Below are 17,121 nucleotides of genomic sequence, written 5' to 3'. Positions count from 1 at the left end.
AACTCTATATAATTAACCCTTGGCTTGTTGACCAAATTCTGTGCGACCCTTGGCTGATGAAACGAAAGTGCACAGAAAGGACAGACAAGCAGACAGACAGACAGACAGACAGACGCACACACGCACAAAAAGCACACAGACACACAAACACACTGACACAGAGATACACGGATGCTACAGTAACACACAGCCTATCGGATTGTACGCAAAATGGGAGACAAGTTAATAATAATAATAATAGTAATATAAGAAAATCATGTTTTGTTGTTGTTGTTTTTTCATCCTAAAGGTATAGGCCTAATAAGAATAATTATTGTTCTGTTATTATACGAAAATACTAATGATTTTATACAGAAGATACATTGTTATACTTTTATGTCAAAAATAAACATGTATAGAATTGTGCATCTATAATGGGGGACTTTTGAGGTGATAATGCCTCGTCACCTTTTCTATTTTGAGTGTGTGGTTATTCCTATCATTCAGGTTTCACCACTAGAAACATGTGAAATTTAATATTTCATCAACTTTTTTTTATTTCTTTTGATTTTAATAAACCTTCTCCATTCCATTTGTCTGATTCCACTTTCTTCATAATAAAAAGCACATTGTGTGGATACCATGGTATAAACAATATTTTGTTGAAGCTTACCCCTAGCATTTTTTGTCGAATAGTAAAGTTGCCCAAATTTCTGCTATGCATCCATAGATGCCATTGCCTCGGTGTAGTTATGGAAACAAAATTTCTTGTGCATAGAAGTTTACGGTAAATAGCATTGCCTCAGGGCGTCCGTATTTCTATTTTTTAGAGGTTGAAAGTGTTTTAAAACATTTTTCGCAGTCACTACTTCACGGACTCTTATAGATTTTATGAATAAACGATATGTCCATATTTGCTGGACCCTATTGCACAAAAGTTGAGATCAATCATAAGTCAGAAAATCAATCATAAGTCAGAAAATCAATCATAAGTCAGAAAATCAATCATAAGTCTATACTTGAATACTCAATTCTGATTGACAGACACCTAACTTAGCCAAGTATCAACAACTTTACTCAGAACTAACTTATTATGCTTGCATCTTTTTATCTCAGGGAGGCATTTCATGAAGCATTTTGTCCGACAAAGTTGTCGGACAAATTTGCTCTGAGCCAATCAGATGCAAGGATTTCAGTAGCTTGTAACAGTTTGTCAGAAAAATATCCTACCAAAACGCTTTATGAAATGCCCCCCTGGTCATTAATCGTGATTCGGCAAGGTTACTTCTGCTCAATCTAGTACTCAGTACAGTTTGTCCACGCGACTGGTATGTAACATACAGAAGAGTTTGTTCGCAAAAACCGTAAGTCCATTTTTGAAGATTTTGAAGTACGGTCTCTGTCATATTGGCTGCACAATACTGACTTCATTGAGATTGAAACAGTGCCGTACATATACGGCACTGGATTGAAATATTACATAACGCCATCTATAGTTAGCAACTACCATAAGTTTACGTGCGAGCACACTAAACATGCACAGTGTGTACGTGTACAGTATGTACGCACGTAAACATCGTTTATAGTACATAGAGCTTCGATCGACTAACGGTGAGTGGAACGGGATTAGGTAGGCCTACTTGTAACGGTACAAACCGTTGATTTCTCATTAGATCTTTGGTTTTTGCAGTCACATCGAACACAACGGACGACACACAACTGCCACTGTGGCTTCCTGATACTAGCACAGGTAAGAAGTAGCTCTTGAATTTTTCAGTTTGTTGTTCTGCTGAGTGGTCGACCTAACGTTCGACCGATGCTTCATGCAATCAATCGTAAACAGAGCAGGGACGGACAGGCTGCCGGGGCAAGTGAAGTGTGACTGGGACTTCAATTGGAAATGTTGTTGTATTGATTTTACCCGACTCGATTTAAAAAGCGACAAAGAGGCCGTCATTTGGCCTCCGCCTCTATTATCATACGCTATCAACAAAGTGAAACCTACAAACACTGTTCAAAATTAATGCCTGTCCGTTCTGTTTGTGTTAGCTGTTCGACATTGCATGTTTTCTGTCATTTCTCTTTCATAATCATAGATCGTTTGGTGGGTGAATACCGCCGTATTGGTTTCGTGCGACACCTGTACACTGTGTGTGCGTTACGAATGGGAATGGCATGCATCGGCGTTATTTCAGATGCAGGCGAGCGACACCCACGCACAGACTAGTGGAGGCATACGGCTTCAACACAGCGAGCGCAGTCGACGAATCGGCGGTGCACCAGCGGGCTGATGTATGAATGAGTCAGCGCAGAAATACGCCCGACAGCCGTCGTAGTCGCAACTCACCGGCTGCTTTTGGTGGCTTGAAATCTCATCACCCACCTGTGAATTACTGGGGTGAAAATGTAGATCAGGAGTCGCCGGCTATCCTGTGAGCAGGGCTGGGGATTCGGCTCGGATTATCAGCTGCCTATATCCAGAAGATTATCATAGGAGAGGCGAGAATCCACCTTGTTTTCGTACAAATGAAGCAGCCTACATTCTCCACTGAATTGAGATTTAGTTGACAACAACGAAGAAGGTGTTGTTTTTACCAGTTTTGCTGTTATCTGCAAGTTTTTGTTTTACGACCCTAAAAATTGTTCATTGGCTCATTAGGATTCAGTAAGTAATGAATGATGTATCACGTTTTAATTGTGTGCAGTAGTGACATTATGAAATTATGCACCTCCTGACAATAGATTTTTGAGTGATTTGGACCAGCGACGATCAGGCCGTTTGGACTGTGGACAGTGCAGTTGATTTTCTGTATGTTTTCAGAACTACTGGAATTAAGAGACGTATAATCATGAAGGTAACAGTGTGCTTTGGTGCCATCAAGATTATCGTTCCTTGTGGCGAGGGCACGTCAACCATCGGCGAGCTCATCGAAAAGTCTGTGCAGCGATACAAGAAGGCCACAGGACGGGTGAGTACATGATGTAGAATGTAGTGTTGATTAGTTCTGTTACAATAATATGACTATTTTCTCTCCATGTGCAAGTTTTCATGTTGATACTTACAATTTGTCATACCTCTGTATGTGTAGGGTCCTGCTGTGCTACGTACTTGTAGTTGATGAGATTATCTTTCATTAGAATCTACCCTACATTATGTAAATTCTCTCCAGAGCTTGCATAGTGATAGAGATTAATTATGCTGGAGCTTACCTGTAAATTCCAGAAATTCAGCCCAGAAGTGGATGTCTGACATCATCTTTTTTTTTTTTTTTTTGCTTTTGTTTAAAGATGCCTGGATTATTAGCAGTCCCTTAGTTGAGTCATCTTGACTCTTTAGATTCATGATTATTTTGTTTTTAGTGTTTTTCCACGACTTTGCCAATTTTTCAACTTGTACAAGGTTGACATGGGGGAGGTTAACTGCATCTTATCTTTTGAAAAAGGAATGGATGGGTTTATCAAACTTTGTTGTTGGATGGAAACTACTGTGTGTATGCTGAATAGGGTATAAATAGTAGATTCTCAGTTCATATCGCTTCCTAGCGTGTGTCGCTACTTGAACTTTTCCAGTGAATGCATACCAGTATCATGTGATCTTCATTTCTGATATTGCTGTACTTACGAGATACATTGTACTCAAACATGACTCGCAGAGACTCCAACCCCAAGCACCTTCTGATCTGGAGATTCTCCCGCCCGAAACCCCTGGCAAACGGGAGACTCCAAGTTGATGTGTGCAAAGCGCGAAGTTCCTAGGGTTCTACAAATGTAGATGTTCTCTGGTGCTATCTAAGGCTTTTTTTTTCAACATACAATAGCAATAAGTAAGAAATCCTTTCCACCGGGAGACACAGAGCCAGGGCGGGAGAAATCAAATCTCCAACTGGAGAACGGGAGATTTTGCAAAACTGGGTTTTCGGCAGGAGATCTCCCGTCGAAAACGGGAGAGTTGGAGTCTCTGGACTCGCCCCACCCCCCCCCCCCCCCCCACACACACACATTACAGCCCTGGTAAGAGTGCATGTTTGATGACACAGACATTTGGATTTGTGTACATTTGTACACACACACACACACACACACACACACACACACACACATTCATGAATTACTCTGACCTTTCTTCTGATGGTGAACCTTTATTTTGTAAACAGTGTTCTTTATGACCAAGCTACTTTCTGGGGTGCAGTGTGAGGATTTGTCTAGACTTTGGCAGTAAACTGCTCTGTTTGTGTTCATACTGGAGTATGGAAGAATGAATTGGTTAAAGGGGACCTCCAAGCGTAGGAAGACTTTCGTTTGTTTGTTTTTGCTTTATAAAAACACATGGCAATGAAATTTGATGTAGATAGTAGTATGGCTAAGATTTCTGTGAAGAGAAAATTAATGAAAACATTGATGCCATTTTCAAAGCTTTATCGAGTATTTAGAGTGCAACTTTTGTTATGAAGTGCACTTTCCTGATGCATGTATGTCTAGTACTTATTGCAAGCTTGTACCGGTAAATTATTTGGTCCACTGAATTAATTCTGTTACAGGGTGTGTACAGTTCTGGTTGAGGTGAGGATTTAGCTTTTAACGTTTTGCGAGATATTGAGAAACCACTCTATGAGATGTCAAAGAGCATGCAATTCTAAGAGGTATCAACAGTTTATTTGATGAAAATCGGTTTTGAAATGGCTGAGATATCCAAAAACAATGTGAAACAAAGAGATCCTAATAAAAGGCGTGGCCTGTCGCCTTTTATTATTATCACTTTTTTGGATTAATCTCAGCCATTTGAAAATCAACTTTCATCAAATAAACGATGAATCCTTCTTGAAATTACATGCTCTTTCATATTTCATAAGAGGTTTCTCATTATCTCACTTAGGAATGTTCAAAACATGAATCCCCACCTCAACCAGTACTGTACAGTCCCTTTAAGGTCTGACTTTTGCTTCAGAACGAAAGAGCTTCAGGAGCAGATCAAGTTTTTTAAAAAAGCTTTGCTTGTACAACCTAACATGTCATCTCATAATGCTTTTTCTTACTTTGTTGTACCTCAGACCTTCATCATCTGACCTTGCATGATTTATTAATATCAATTTTATTATGATCAACACGTACAAATTGTTGCTTTTGTTGATAACTGAACAATTGCACGATGGCAGTTCTGATAAACAGACATCAAATGCACTTGCAATTTGACATAGCGATGAAGAAACTTCAAAGTTTGAATTGCAAACTAAAGTTGAAATCTGTGGGCCCTAGATTCAAAAGATAAAAGTGTAGGCTCCTATGTATTATGAAATACATTACCTTAGTTCCATACTATACTCACAGAAGGGTTAATGGGTAGTCCCCTACATGTATGATCACGTACATGTAAATGAGTCACATACATTGTACTTCCACTTCAGGACATACAATGTAGACCTACAGGGAATTTCAAGTAACTCTACATTTACAGACTGTGCCTCAAAACATCAACCACAACTGGGGAATAATGTAGGCCCTATGCATTGTACAAGTTTGCATAATTGCATCGAGTGAAGTAGGGTTACAGAGCATAAAACTAGGCAAAAGATTGCACAAATGTTGTCCTTCTGTGAAGCTGAAAAGGAATTTTTGAGATGAAAAACGTTGTAATCCGTGACTTTGTTTTGTGTGAACCGTGTATAGGCCTACGTAATGTAGCAAAAATGGCATCCTTTGCTAGTGGTGCCCTTTAATACCCCTTTTATGCTGCACACAACTTTAATAGCTCGCTTCTGAACCGAGATAACTTATGCTTGCATTTTATAAGTCGTTTTATACAGCAATTCTCGACCACCAATTAAAGTTGCATGCAAGACCAGAGGATTTTTCATGGTAACCTATCGCTCCCTCCCCTCACATCAGCGTGCCTTGTGTGCTTCCCGCAAGTGCAAAAATTCAGCACTGGCAGTACTGTATGCACACTTTCTTACGACTATAAACTTAGTATCTAGTAATTTAGTGATTTATAGCCCCTTGTATACGTGCGTGTAGGATACCTATACACATTACTTTTTTTGATAAGTTAGTGAACTGTGCTGGCTTTTATCAGTACAATCTAGTCGGATGGTACAATTCTGCACTCTTGCAAGGTTGTTGCAGTTGGAAGCTTGTGTCAACCAATCCTCCCCAAGTTGATATGATGCTGCATAACAAATGAACTTGAAAAATCATTTTCGGAGGGGAGGCTGTCAGACGCGAGTTGCTGTTGCGACAGTGTACGCCCTCATCTCCATGATGAAAACAGGGGGAGGTGGAAATTCAATATAAGAGCGAGCACAAGAGCAGCTGCAGAAGTCATAGCTCCGCGAGTCCTTAAAAATTTTGAATGACTTTACAAGGTGCCTGGGGTTAAATGTGTGTGCCGGAATACCATCGCTGTGTATCAACGAGGCTGCTGCCTGCTATGTGTACAAAATATCTGTGTGCATGTGGTTGCTGTTCAGGCAACATGCATGGATACCTTCCTGATCTAACTGATCTTGTTCACGCAGTCAAGGTGCTATATGAACCCCATTACATTAGATGATGACGGTCGATGTTCGAAAACACCATGCTCTAGCACAGATACTTGAGAGAAACTGGTCATTTTTGCATGAAAAATACAATGTATGTGGATCCCATGCCGTTAGTGAGAACTTGAACTGTTGAAATGAAAGCAATGGATGTGAAGATACAATCATATTATGGCCAAAGAAGAAGCACACAGCCATCTGAATGTCATCATTTTTAATGACAGTCATGCGCTGTTGTAACTGCCCCCCCCCCCCCCGAAAAAAAAAAAATTGAAAGAATCCTGTCTGTATTTACTATTAGCAAGTATGCATCTCAAATCATGCATAATCTGGTCATGGCATGGAGCTACAGTATTGGCTGTATAGACAGCGAAAGGGTTCTTTGCAACATTCGTACAATGTACAATTTTATAATACAGGGCTGGACAATAACTTCTGTCTTTGGTGGCCTATTCAGGCCACTGAAATTTATAGATTTGAAATTTTGATATTGAAATAAAATTTGAAATAAAAGGAAATATAAAAGATTCATTCTAGATTTTAGCTGCCCCATCAGGCCACTAAAAAGATAGCCTTTTTGAAAATTTAATGGCCCGACATCAATTTTTAGTGGCCCCAGGCCACTGCTATGAATGTTGAGCCCTGATCATATGACGAACTGCCTGTCCTGTCAATAAATCACCCAACTCCAAGAACTCCTTCATGCCAGAGTTTGATGATACATTGATGCAGGGAGGTGGCAAACACCTACAAGGTACGCCATTACTACAATTGTATGTGTGTGTGTGTGTGGGGGGGGGGGGGGGGGGGATAAGGGTGGACTATGCAGTTTGTTGGTGGAAGTCAAGTGGATGAAAGTCAAGCTAACCTTTGCCTCCCAGAAAATGTACTGTTTGAAGAGGTCAAACCATTCAGACTCCAAATGCCCACCCAGAATCAAGCAAAGCCTAACTCATGGAGTCAAAGCACCTCATGGCCATGATACGGTACATGTAGTGTATGTAGAAATCTGTGTGGAAGAAATGTTATTTGCAATCTTTGCTTTTGTGCACTTTATTTTATACAATACAGAAATTATGTAGTTCTCAGAAAATTCTCACAAATTATGTCATCTTGCATTTATAAGTAGTTTTCAGCATATTTTCCCCTGCCTCAAATCATGTTTATTATGAACAATAGTTATGTACAACACCAGGTGTTAAAAATACCCATCACAGGGTCTACAATGTACAGTTGTACGATGTACTTGTACATGTTACATGTACATGTACATGTACATATTGTAGGTCCTATTGTTGTGTACATGTTCATGCTGATACTCTGTAGCTTCCAAATATGGCTCACATCATTCAATACTATCAAATTGGACTTTTTTTTTAGAGTTCCAGTTGTCATGTGAATAACACGCTTGATTTCATTCAGCATTTTCTCTTTATAATAAGATTTGCAGAAGTTACACCACTTCAAGATGGATACATGGTGTAGTAGGCCTACGGTGTTTAATACCAAGGAGGTATGAGAGAACTCATAATGTACCTCCTTGGTATTACTTCTGTGGGTGCACTTCTGTATACCTAGTGCAGATGCTGTTCTTCATGGCATTTAAACTTTGCTATTATGTGTGTCCATACAGTTTAACAAGAATAAACAGAGTTACCGACTGTTTTTGTTGTTGAGATGTAGTGTTTTCAATTCTGCACCCAAATATCCCCCTACATCTTATTAAAATGCTAACACTCAGAAGCAAATGCATTCCTAAATACATTTTGCTCACTGTAGAAAACCCACCTCCTTCAATACAGGTCAAATGCTACAATTGATGCAATTTAAACCGTCTGGCAAGATTGCCCGAGTTGGCAGCTCTGGAATCGCTCTGCCATGTGGCAAAGCACTAACAGATTAGGGAAAGGGCTTGAGCCTTTAGCCTCAATTTATGACCCGCTTCTTTGCCCATTGCTATCCAACGGACTCCCTGTGCCCATACCTGGCATCTCGCTGGCAAGTGCAGTTGTGATTCCAGTGCGATTGCATGCAATGTGTGTGAATGAAGAAGAAGAGATTCCTGCACAACAATGGGGAGAGAAAGAAGGGGAAAGTGGTTCCTTTAGTTCTGATTGCTTGGCCTGGCCATGACATCACTCAGAATTCTGGGTGAATTAAGAGCAGTGACAGGCATTGGACATGCAGGAATTCAGGCCTACCAAGGGGGCTGGAACGGTTGCAATCCAGCAAATCCAGCCGTAAATGCGACCACCTTATTATTGCAGAAATCTTCAGGGGGGAGTCATCCCTTGGATCTGACTGAGCCCAGGCTGATGTTTCATCTTCTTCTTCTCCTGCTTGTGATGGGAACTGGGGAGGGAGGGGGGGGGGGGGGGGGATGGTGCTCTCCCACTAGGCTACCCAGCAAAATTACATCTATCGACATCAGAATCATTTACATGTAACCCAGAATACCGAAGAAGGGGATGACTCTACCCTGTAGTTTTATCCCAGACCTAGGTCATGTAGGATAGCATCTGTCTGTTTTCATTTACATTTAGTTCCAGCTTTCTAACGTTTCTTCAGGTATTCCTATTTGCTTTGAGCATTTTTTTTTTTTTTTTTTGGGGGGGGGGGGGTGGATTCCCCCCCCCCAATCGATGGGCCCTACATGTACATGTACATATACATACGTGTACGATGTGTAGTATTTATAATAAGCAAATATAATAATACGTATTTCTGTATGTAGAGAGTAGGCCTGCCCCTACAGCTCAAGTTATTGATTAGCAGCTTGTGTTTCATTTCATACTGAATCTAAATCTATCTCTTTGTCATTTTGTGTGGTAATGTCAGAGATGTGGCCAGTGTTGAAAATGCTCCTTGCCGTTTCGAGTGGATGAGTGGTATCTGTAGTCCACTGGCCTCACCATTGCTTGGCAGTGTTTACAGTGCACATATCACACCACAGCAGGAAATGGCAACTGTCACAGGCAATTAATTAGCATCATATGTCAAACATCACAGCTCTGGGTGGCTGCACATTGTACAACAGCCCTCAACAAGCTGAGGTGGCCTTTAAAACTTTGCTCAAGAGGTGACATCTCAACCTTTCCTGGGATACAAAACTGTTCTTCCCACCCCCACCCCCCCCCCCCACCCTGAAACTCATTTACAAGTTTGTACTATAATATATTAGGTTTGATTGGTTGACAGGTTAAACTGATTTTATCCCTGATACGGTGAAGGTCTGTGTACTCCACGCTGAGTACAAAAGGCTTGGAATGCTGGCTTAGTCACGCAGTTGTGCATGACGACAATGCGGTGCAAAAAGGTGGAAGGCGGAGGAATAAACAAGCTTACAAGTGTCAAGGAGTTTGCATCTTAGCAAGGTCGTAACTTGCATTTGAACTTGCCCGAAGAATGATTGAACTATATTTAGTGTTGTGTATGATACTGGTGACGAAGTTCGAGATGTTGTAGGCCTTCAACAAAATAGTATCAAGGCATCGGGCTGTGGAACAGTTTCTAATTTGGGGGGGGGGGGGGGGGAGGGGCACTGGCTGCTGGGTGCTGGCTTTTATCGTGACTTTTTTTTTTTCCTTCATATTTTTTTCTTTTGAAGAGCCAAAAACAGGGGGGGGGGGGGAATGCTATTTGGCAGATGCCCTTTGCCTACCCCCCCCCCCTTTCCACAGCCCCTGGATATTTCTGTCACTTGCCTAAGGGTGATTTGATATGAGCTGTACAGCCAGGAGAGGTACAGTACCTGTACAACTCATTGAAACTTGTATAGATTTATATTACTAATACTATGGATTGGATAGATAAGATTTAGTTTGATTCAAGGGGAAGGAGAGGGGTAAAGTTTTACAAGTTCAGTGCATTTGAAAACAAAAAGGGTTCAGTACCGCAATTGTACCTGATAAACAGATTGAGATGTGCATATGTATGAATCACATAAAAAAATAAACATCAGCATAAAGTCAACTCTTTCCAGGATTGTGTGATCATTCAGATTGAAAGACAACAAAAAACAAACCTATTTTGTCATCTTCTGTTTCATGTGGATACCTGTATAGTGTGCCCTGTACAAGGAAATACATGAGGCAATTGGTGGAGATATTGGAACACACAAAGAATCTGAGGAATGCTGCTAATAACCCATTATGAATACCACAGTGATGATACTCAAAGTGCTGACCCTGGAAGCATTTTTAACTCACAGGTTTAGTAAAGAAGACTTTACACCTTTAATCATACATCTAGGCCTATGTCTTTCCGGGTATATAGGGCCTACAGGTACAATGTAGGCCCTACATTGTACCTTTCGTGCCCAGATGCGGAATAATCCACTATGAAAACACTATTTCTTTCATCATTGTGGATGATCTATGAATTATTTTTACAATTTTCTTCAATTTTTTTTTTTTTTTTTTTTTTTTTGGGGGGGGGGGTCAGAATTTAAGTGTGTTGTGTAGTATGAGATAGGTTTACATGTATTTATGCACAGTGTGTTGATTATTTATCAGTGCTGAATGAATAATTATGATGATAATAAATATAGGCCTATCTGCACAGCAGCATGTAAGCTACATACATGGTGTACATGTAGGGCCTATAATTGAATGAGATTCTGGGCACCACTGCTTTGTGTTTGTCTAAGAGGTTTTCCCAGGAACAAAGACATTCTAAGTGAGATGTCCATGAGCAAACATAACGGTATAATTGTATCTTTCTCCATAAATGGAGATCAGAATCTGTGTGACTATCTTGGTAGCGATTGAGTGGGCGCATTCCGGCCTATGTTATTTTAAGTGACTCATTGGGGCGGATAACCCAACAAGACATTGAGGGCCATTCATTAATTTTCATTGATGGATTCTTACACAAAACAAAGCTTCGTGGACTGGGAGTAGAGGGGACGGGCCAGCCACCCAGCCAGGGAGGGGGCGCTTGACGTGGATCATGGACTGTGTGGCCGGGGCATCTGCAAATGTATGGGTATTTTAGCAGCGCAAATGGGATAGTGTGTGCATTGTGTTTCCTCCTCCGTGTGTGAATGAGCTGTCCTGGTGGCTATTGTAGTCACTACAATTGTAGCCTCACAGAGTTTGAGTCATTAGAGTCAAAGCTGCATTCTTCCAGCTCACAAAGGGCTAAAATGGGACTGGGTGGAACTTGGCCATTCAACTAGGGATGAGTTGTCCAATGGGTACTGTACTGTGCACAGGTGGTGTAACATGTACTACATCGTGTGATGTCTGGGTATACAGACATGTACTTCAAGCTCCATGGTATACCCAACTTCGAACAGAGACAGAGGCATGGATACATCATAAATTTACTTCTCGATGGTTTTACCCGTTAAGTACGAGTCCCGAGTATACTTGGGCAGGTGTCTATGAGAAATGCGTGTTGTAGCAAAATCAGTCCGTCCTCAACGGGTTAACATGTTCTCTAGTTTGTAGGACTTTGACAGACAATAACTATTGAAAGCTTTTATTGCTAATTGTACAGCATACATGGATACAAATAGGCCTGTAGGCTGTATTCATCATGTACTGTACACCTGTTTATTCACTTCATATTTGCTGAAATAAAAAACATTCAGATGTTTACATTGAAATAGCAGATTTGTAGTCTTATTGTATGATTTTAATACATACCAGTACAGTGTCCTCTTGAAGAATAAGAATATCTTCCAGTGCCTTTTACCACATATGGTTTAATGTTTGCCTGTGTGCCAGTATTTATCAAATATTTAGGCCTACCCATTTTGAAACTATTTTTGCCATTTTGAATAGCAATGAGGTAATCATGTGCTATGTATTTTGAATGTATTGGAAATACAATTTGTAAACTTTGACTGTAAAATTGGTATGGCATGGTTTATGAATGTCTTTTCCACCAAAGAATTGTCAATGAAAGAAGGCACACCTGTAGCACTGTACCTGATGAGTAATGTCCATAATTCACATTAAACACTGTATATATCAGTACTAAAAAGACAAGGCCTAATGCATCATCATACTCCTGTTCAGAAAAATGAATATAAGAGTTTGTCATACTGTATATTCAAAAGATGCTTTTTGATAAGAACAGTTTGTAATTAAATGCATTGAATTTGTAAACTTCGCTGGAAGCCTCAATAAAGATACCTTCTGATACATAATAATGTATTTTATAAAGGTATGAAAATACTGATGTCTTCATATCTTGTGGTTCAAAGAGCAAACCTATGTCTTTAAGTATTTGTTTATTGTCAGAAGTGTTCTGCATCATACATATTTTGATTCAATCATCTTGAGCTCTCACAATCCTCTAGGCTTGGTACGTACACCTTATCTTGGATAGAACTATCCTCGACAGCTCCCCATGATTTTCAGTGTGGTCATAAACGTGGGGATATGTCCGTGATGTGGACATCTCCTCATAAATCATGGTCCCCCAGAGGGCAGATGCAGTCTTCAGATGCAATAACTCGGGGAGTAATTAAATTCTCCCCCACAAAAAAATTCAGAATGGGGAAAATGGGAAAAAAGGGGAAAAATAATGAGGAAGAAAACCGTTTTTTTTTTTCCTTGTACGTATGATGAAGTAGTGTTGTCGTACAACAGCAGTGATTGCCATCCAACCAAGCCAAGGAAAAGCAGAACTGAAAGATGTTTCTACGGAGATGTGTATCGTATTTTATGTGGATAATAAATGACAGTGCATTGTGTTTTGGTATCATGAGAAAAGTGCAGAAGAAAGAGCTGAACAGTGACAAGGCTGAATGTTTCAACTTTCATCAAAAAAAAAGAAAAGACCTTGATGCAAACTCACTACGAAAGGTTGTATCGCTCACTGTAAAAAAAAAACAACACCAAAAACAGCTATAATTGGTGAAGTAACGGATAGAGAAACTCCTAAAGTAATGCTACATACATTTATTGTAGGTCCCTGTAACATTTAACCAAGCTGTGATTTTATTTGTTTATAATGAATGTCTTCTTGTCAGATGTAGGGCCTACACTAAATGTATTTTAGTAAATTTATAATACATTCATTTCAGCTGTGTATTTGGGTATGTTTTTATTGAGTAGGCCTCTATATCCCTAATACTCAATAGGATTTTATGCTGTCAAATGACATGCTTTTATAAATTCAGTTCATCTTCAATGTTGATTTTCTCATGTGATGCTGGCAAACTGCATTTTAAAAGAGCTACATGTAGATGGGAATACCAGAGATACACATAGAGGCCTAAACTGTATTAAAAAGCATTGTGACAATTACTAGTTTAGTCTTTAGATTTGAATCTAGCCCTTCCTCCATGAATGATGGGTAGAGATTTGATATTGGCACTGGCAGGTGAGTGAGAGTGGTGTGTGTTACCATCAGGGTGTTCAGACGCAAAAATCTATACTAAAACGGTGTAGCCATACCAAAACTGTATAGCTATACGATGAATTTATACGTCTGAATACTGACTAACGTAATGTCGTATAATGAAACGACATATAGTGAAATGACAGTCAGAGCATTGTTTCGAACTACAATGTAGAACTCGATAACAAATCAGCATTCCATCATGTCCATGTGTGTCTGAACGTATGGCGACCATAGAATGTTATAAAGGGCGGGGCTTATTGTGAGTGTGCAGGAAAACCTCTCACTAGCAACGACATCATGATCATAACAACATGCGCAGTTGGAAACTGCACATCTATACAATGTTTTCCAGAATGGTCGAGATTATTGTCTTAACGGTCTGATGGCTACACGATGGTATAGGCCCACAGAACTAAACAGGTAGAATGCTCAAGCACAGTCTCAAAGGGTAGCCAGCGTTCGTTCAAGTATTAGTCTGGTTTTCAGACCTCTTGCCAACTGGGCTCGGCAGCAACATAAGTCGCTTCCCGGCGACGAAGTCGCCGCCTTTGTCTTTGACACAGGCAAGACAAATCCAGCTAAACCTACTCCAGTTTTTGATGTTGGGGGCGTCAATATCCTGTATAGCAAAATGATACGAGAAGGGTCTGGAAGCCAAACTAGCTCAAGTTAGTCCGAAGACTTACCAAAATGGCAGCGTGTGCACGCAACTGGCTATAAAGCTAAGCATGAGTTGCGAATGGGCTTGAGCATTCTACATAAAAAGTTCTGTGTATAGGCCCTAATTCTTTATAAGTTGTTTCTTTATCAGGTTTTGGTATAAACTGTTTTGCATCTAAGCAGGGGGGTTTAGAGTGTTTTTATATAAAGGACAGCTGCCCCCTATCAATCAGACAAGTTTCCATTCAGACTGTTTGTAGCAGAAAAGCTTTCGCTCTGTGGACTCTCAATGCACTGCTCTTTGTACGAATGATGTAACAGACCACTGCTCCCTTCAAATCCCCCTGCCCCCTAATCCAAATATACAGTACAAGGGGATGGGCTCACCCAGCATGTAAACCTAAATACTGGATTACACAATGCACAATAACAGTGTAGGTCAGTTTAGCCTATGCTGATACCCGTTCACACCCCATAGATTATCTTCCTATGCACCTAGGCAAACCGTCTTGAATTCCTTGGGTGTAAAAGTCTTTCTTTGTATTTGTATCGATCTGTTGGATATTTTCAGTCTGAAATCTCTCTCAAACGAACTTCTGTTAAAGACACTAATGAAAATAATGATGACAATTATGGCAAATGTTACCTTCCTCACTCCATAATAGAACTCTGTATTGTTCAATCATTGTTCAGTTGGTGCATTCACAGTTGGGTTAAAAGTTTCTGCAGTGTATTATGTGGTAATTTGAAATGCGAATGCAGATGTCATACACGCAGAATGCACTATGAAATATATAGTGTACATTGCAAAACACAGCCCTGACAAATATTGAGGGCAGCAATTCAAACGTCACTTGGAATTATGCGATACTGAGTGTGAATCATGTCTCGAAACACTGGCTGATTTTAAAAACTCAGGTGCCTTTGCATAAATTGTGATTTTCATTGGACTTTAATAATCACCTTTTGGTCCAAAAAGGTACATATGCATTGGGGGAAATATTGGCTCAAAAGAAGTTGAAATAATCCCACTTGTTTGCCATAGGCTCATCTGGTGAGCATCAGGAAACAATTTGAATTCAATCTGAATGGGGTAAGAGATGACACTTGAATGGTTTATTTCTGGTTTAGTAGATTTCTTAGAGCTTCAGGGTGGGCAGCTTGAGGGACTTTTACCTTGTTCCTGGTTTCTGCATTTAGGCCACTGATGTGGTATACTTGATAACCGCTGGTTGCATCCTAGCCACAGATGCTACAAGAACAACCCTCCAAACAGATTACATTGGTTATAATTTTATAAACAAATTTTATTATGCCTCTAAATCCATGTGTGCCAGAGACATACACAGGGCATTCAGATGCAAAAAATTTACACTAGAACGGTATAGCTATACCAAAACGGTATAGCTATACGATGAATTTATACATCTGAACGCTGACTAATGAAACGACGTATAATGAAACGACGTATAGCGAAACAACGGTCAGAGCATCGTTTCGAACTAGAACACGATAACGAATCAGCATTCCATGTGCGTCTGAACGTATGGTGACCATAGAACGGTAAAACTGGGCGGTGCTTAATGTGAGCGCGCACGAAAGGCGACCCCACAGCTGTCACTCATGACTATAACAGCATGCGCAGTGGGAAACTGCACATCTATACGACGTTTCCCAGAACGGTTGAAATTAGTGTCTGAACGGTCTGTCGGCTATACGATGATTCTTTATACATCGTTTCGTTATCGAGTTTTGGTATAAAATGGCATGCGTCTGAATAGGGGAACAGTTTGTCCACTTATTTGGTCCATCCTATTCCTCTTTCTATTCGTCATCCTTTGTTTTACCATGGGGCTATTAAAATGTTTAGTAAAGCTCCATGTACGCCTACATCTCGTCATGAGCTTTGATGTCAGTGTGTACTCGTAATGGTTAGGATGTACAGCTACAGGTGGGCATTTCTGCTGTAAAAGGGTACATTTCAGGGATGTCGCTTTATTTTATTTTCTTCTTTTTTTTTTCCAATGTGCATTACCATCTTTTAGAACACATAATGAGAGATAACAACGCCCAGAACTTGCTTAAATTCAAAGAAGCAGTCTATAGAATTTTTTGCTGTAATGAAACATGGGATAACATTAGCAACACTGGACACACATCTAGGCCTATGTACATACTTTACATGAAGGTCAAATAATGAATGCTCATTGTTGTTTTTCAACTGAATGGCATAATGTGGAGTAGAAAAGATAATAACAGCTCTAAAATTTTATCAAGCATTGTGTTTTATACTAGTACATTATTAATAGACTTTGTGTGTAATGTACATACAGTAACATGGACAGACAAAACTGTTAGGTCCTACATTTTTTTTTTTTTTTTTTGCGTGTGTGATTATCCTAAAATTAGCATCTGTGTGGAGAGGAGAAAAATACCCATTCAATAAATTAGCTGTTCGTAATTTTTATGTGCAGATTTCCAAAGTCTGCATCCTTGTTTTTGCTTTTTTGTTGGCTAAAAAGAAAGAAAGAAAGAAAGAAGAATACACATGCTTTTTACATAGGGGGTTGATATGGAAAGTAGCCAAGCA

General features: G+C 39.9%; 1 protein-coding gene across 1 annotated transcript in view; it reads left to right on the top strand.

The window, feature by feature from the left end:
- Positions 1-2,596: 2,596 nt before the first annotated feature.
- The window catches only part of LOC139737029 (partitioning defective 3 homolog), a 100,589-nt gene continuing 86,064 nt past the window's right edge, over positions 2,597-17,121 (top strand). The window contains exon 1 of the mRNA XM_071647708.1: positions 2,597-2,948. Within this exon, the coding sequence (XP_071503809.1) occupies positions 2,829-2,948 (120 nt within the window). The 5' untranslated portion in view covers positions 2,597-2,828. The remainder of the gene's footprint in view (positions 2,949-17,121) is intronic.

This window comes from Diadema antillarum, unplaced genomic scaffold, assembly GCF_040938485.1.
Source record: "Diadema antillarum isolate AM-2024a unplaced genomic scaffold, OU_Dant_1.0 seq00000676_RagTag, whole genome shotgun sequence".
Classification (NCBI taxonomy): domain Eukaryota; kingdom Metazoa; phylum Echinodermata; class Echinoidea; order Diadematoida; family Diadematidae; genus Diadema; species Diadema antillarum.
The sequence above is the reverse complement of the archived record's forward strand: the minus strand, read 5'-3'. Positions and strand labels throughout refer to the sequence as shown.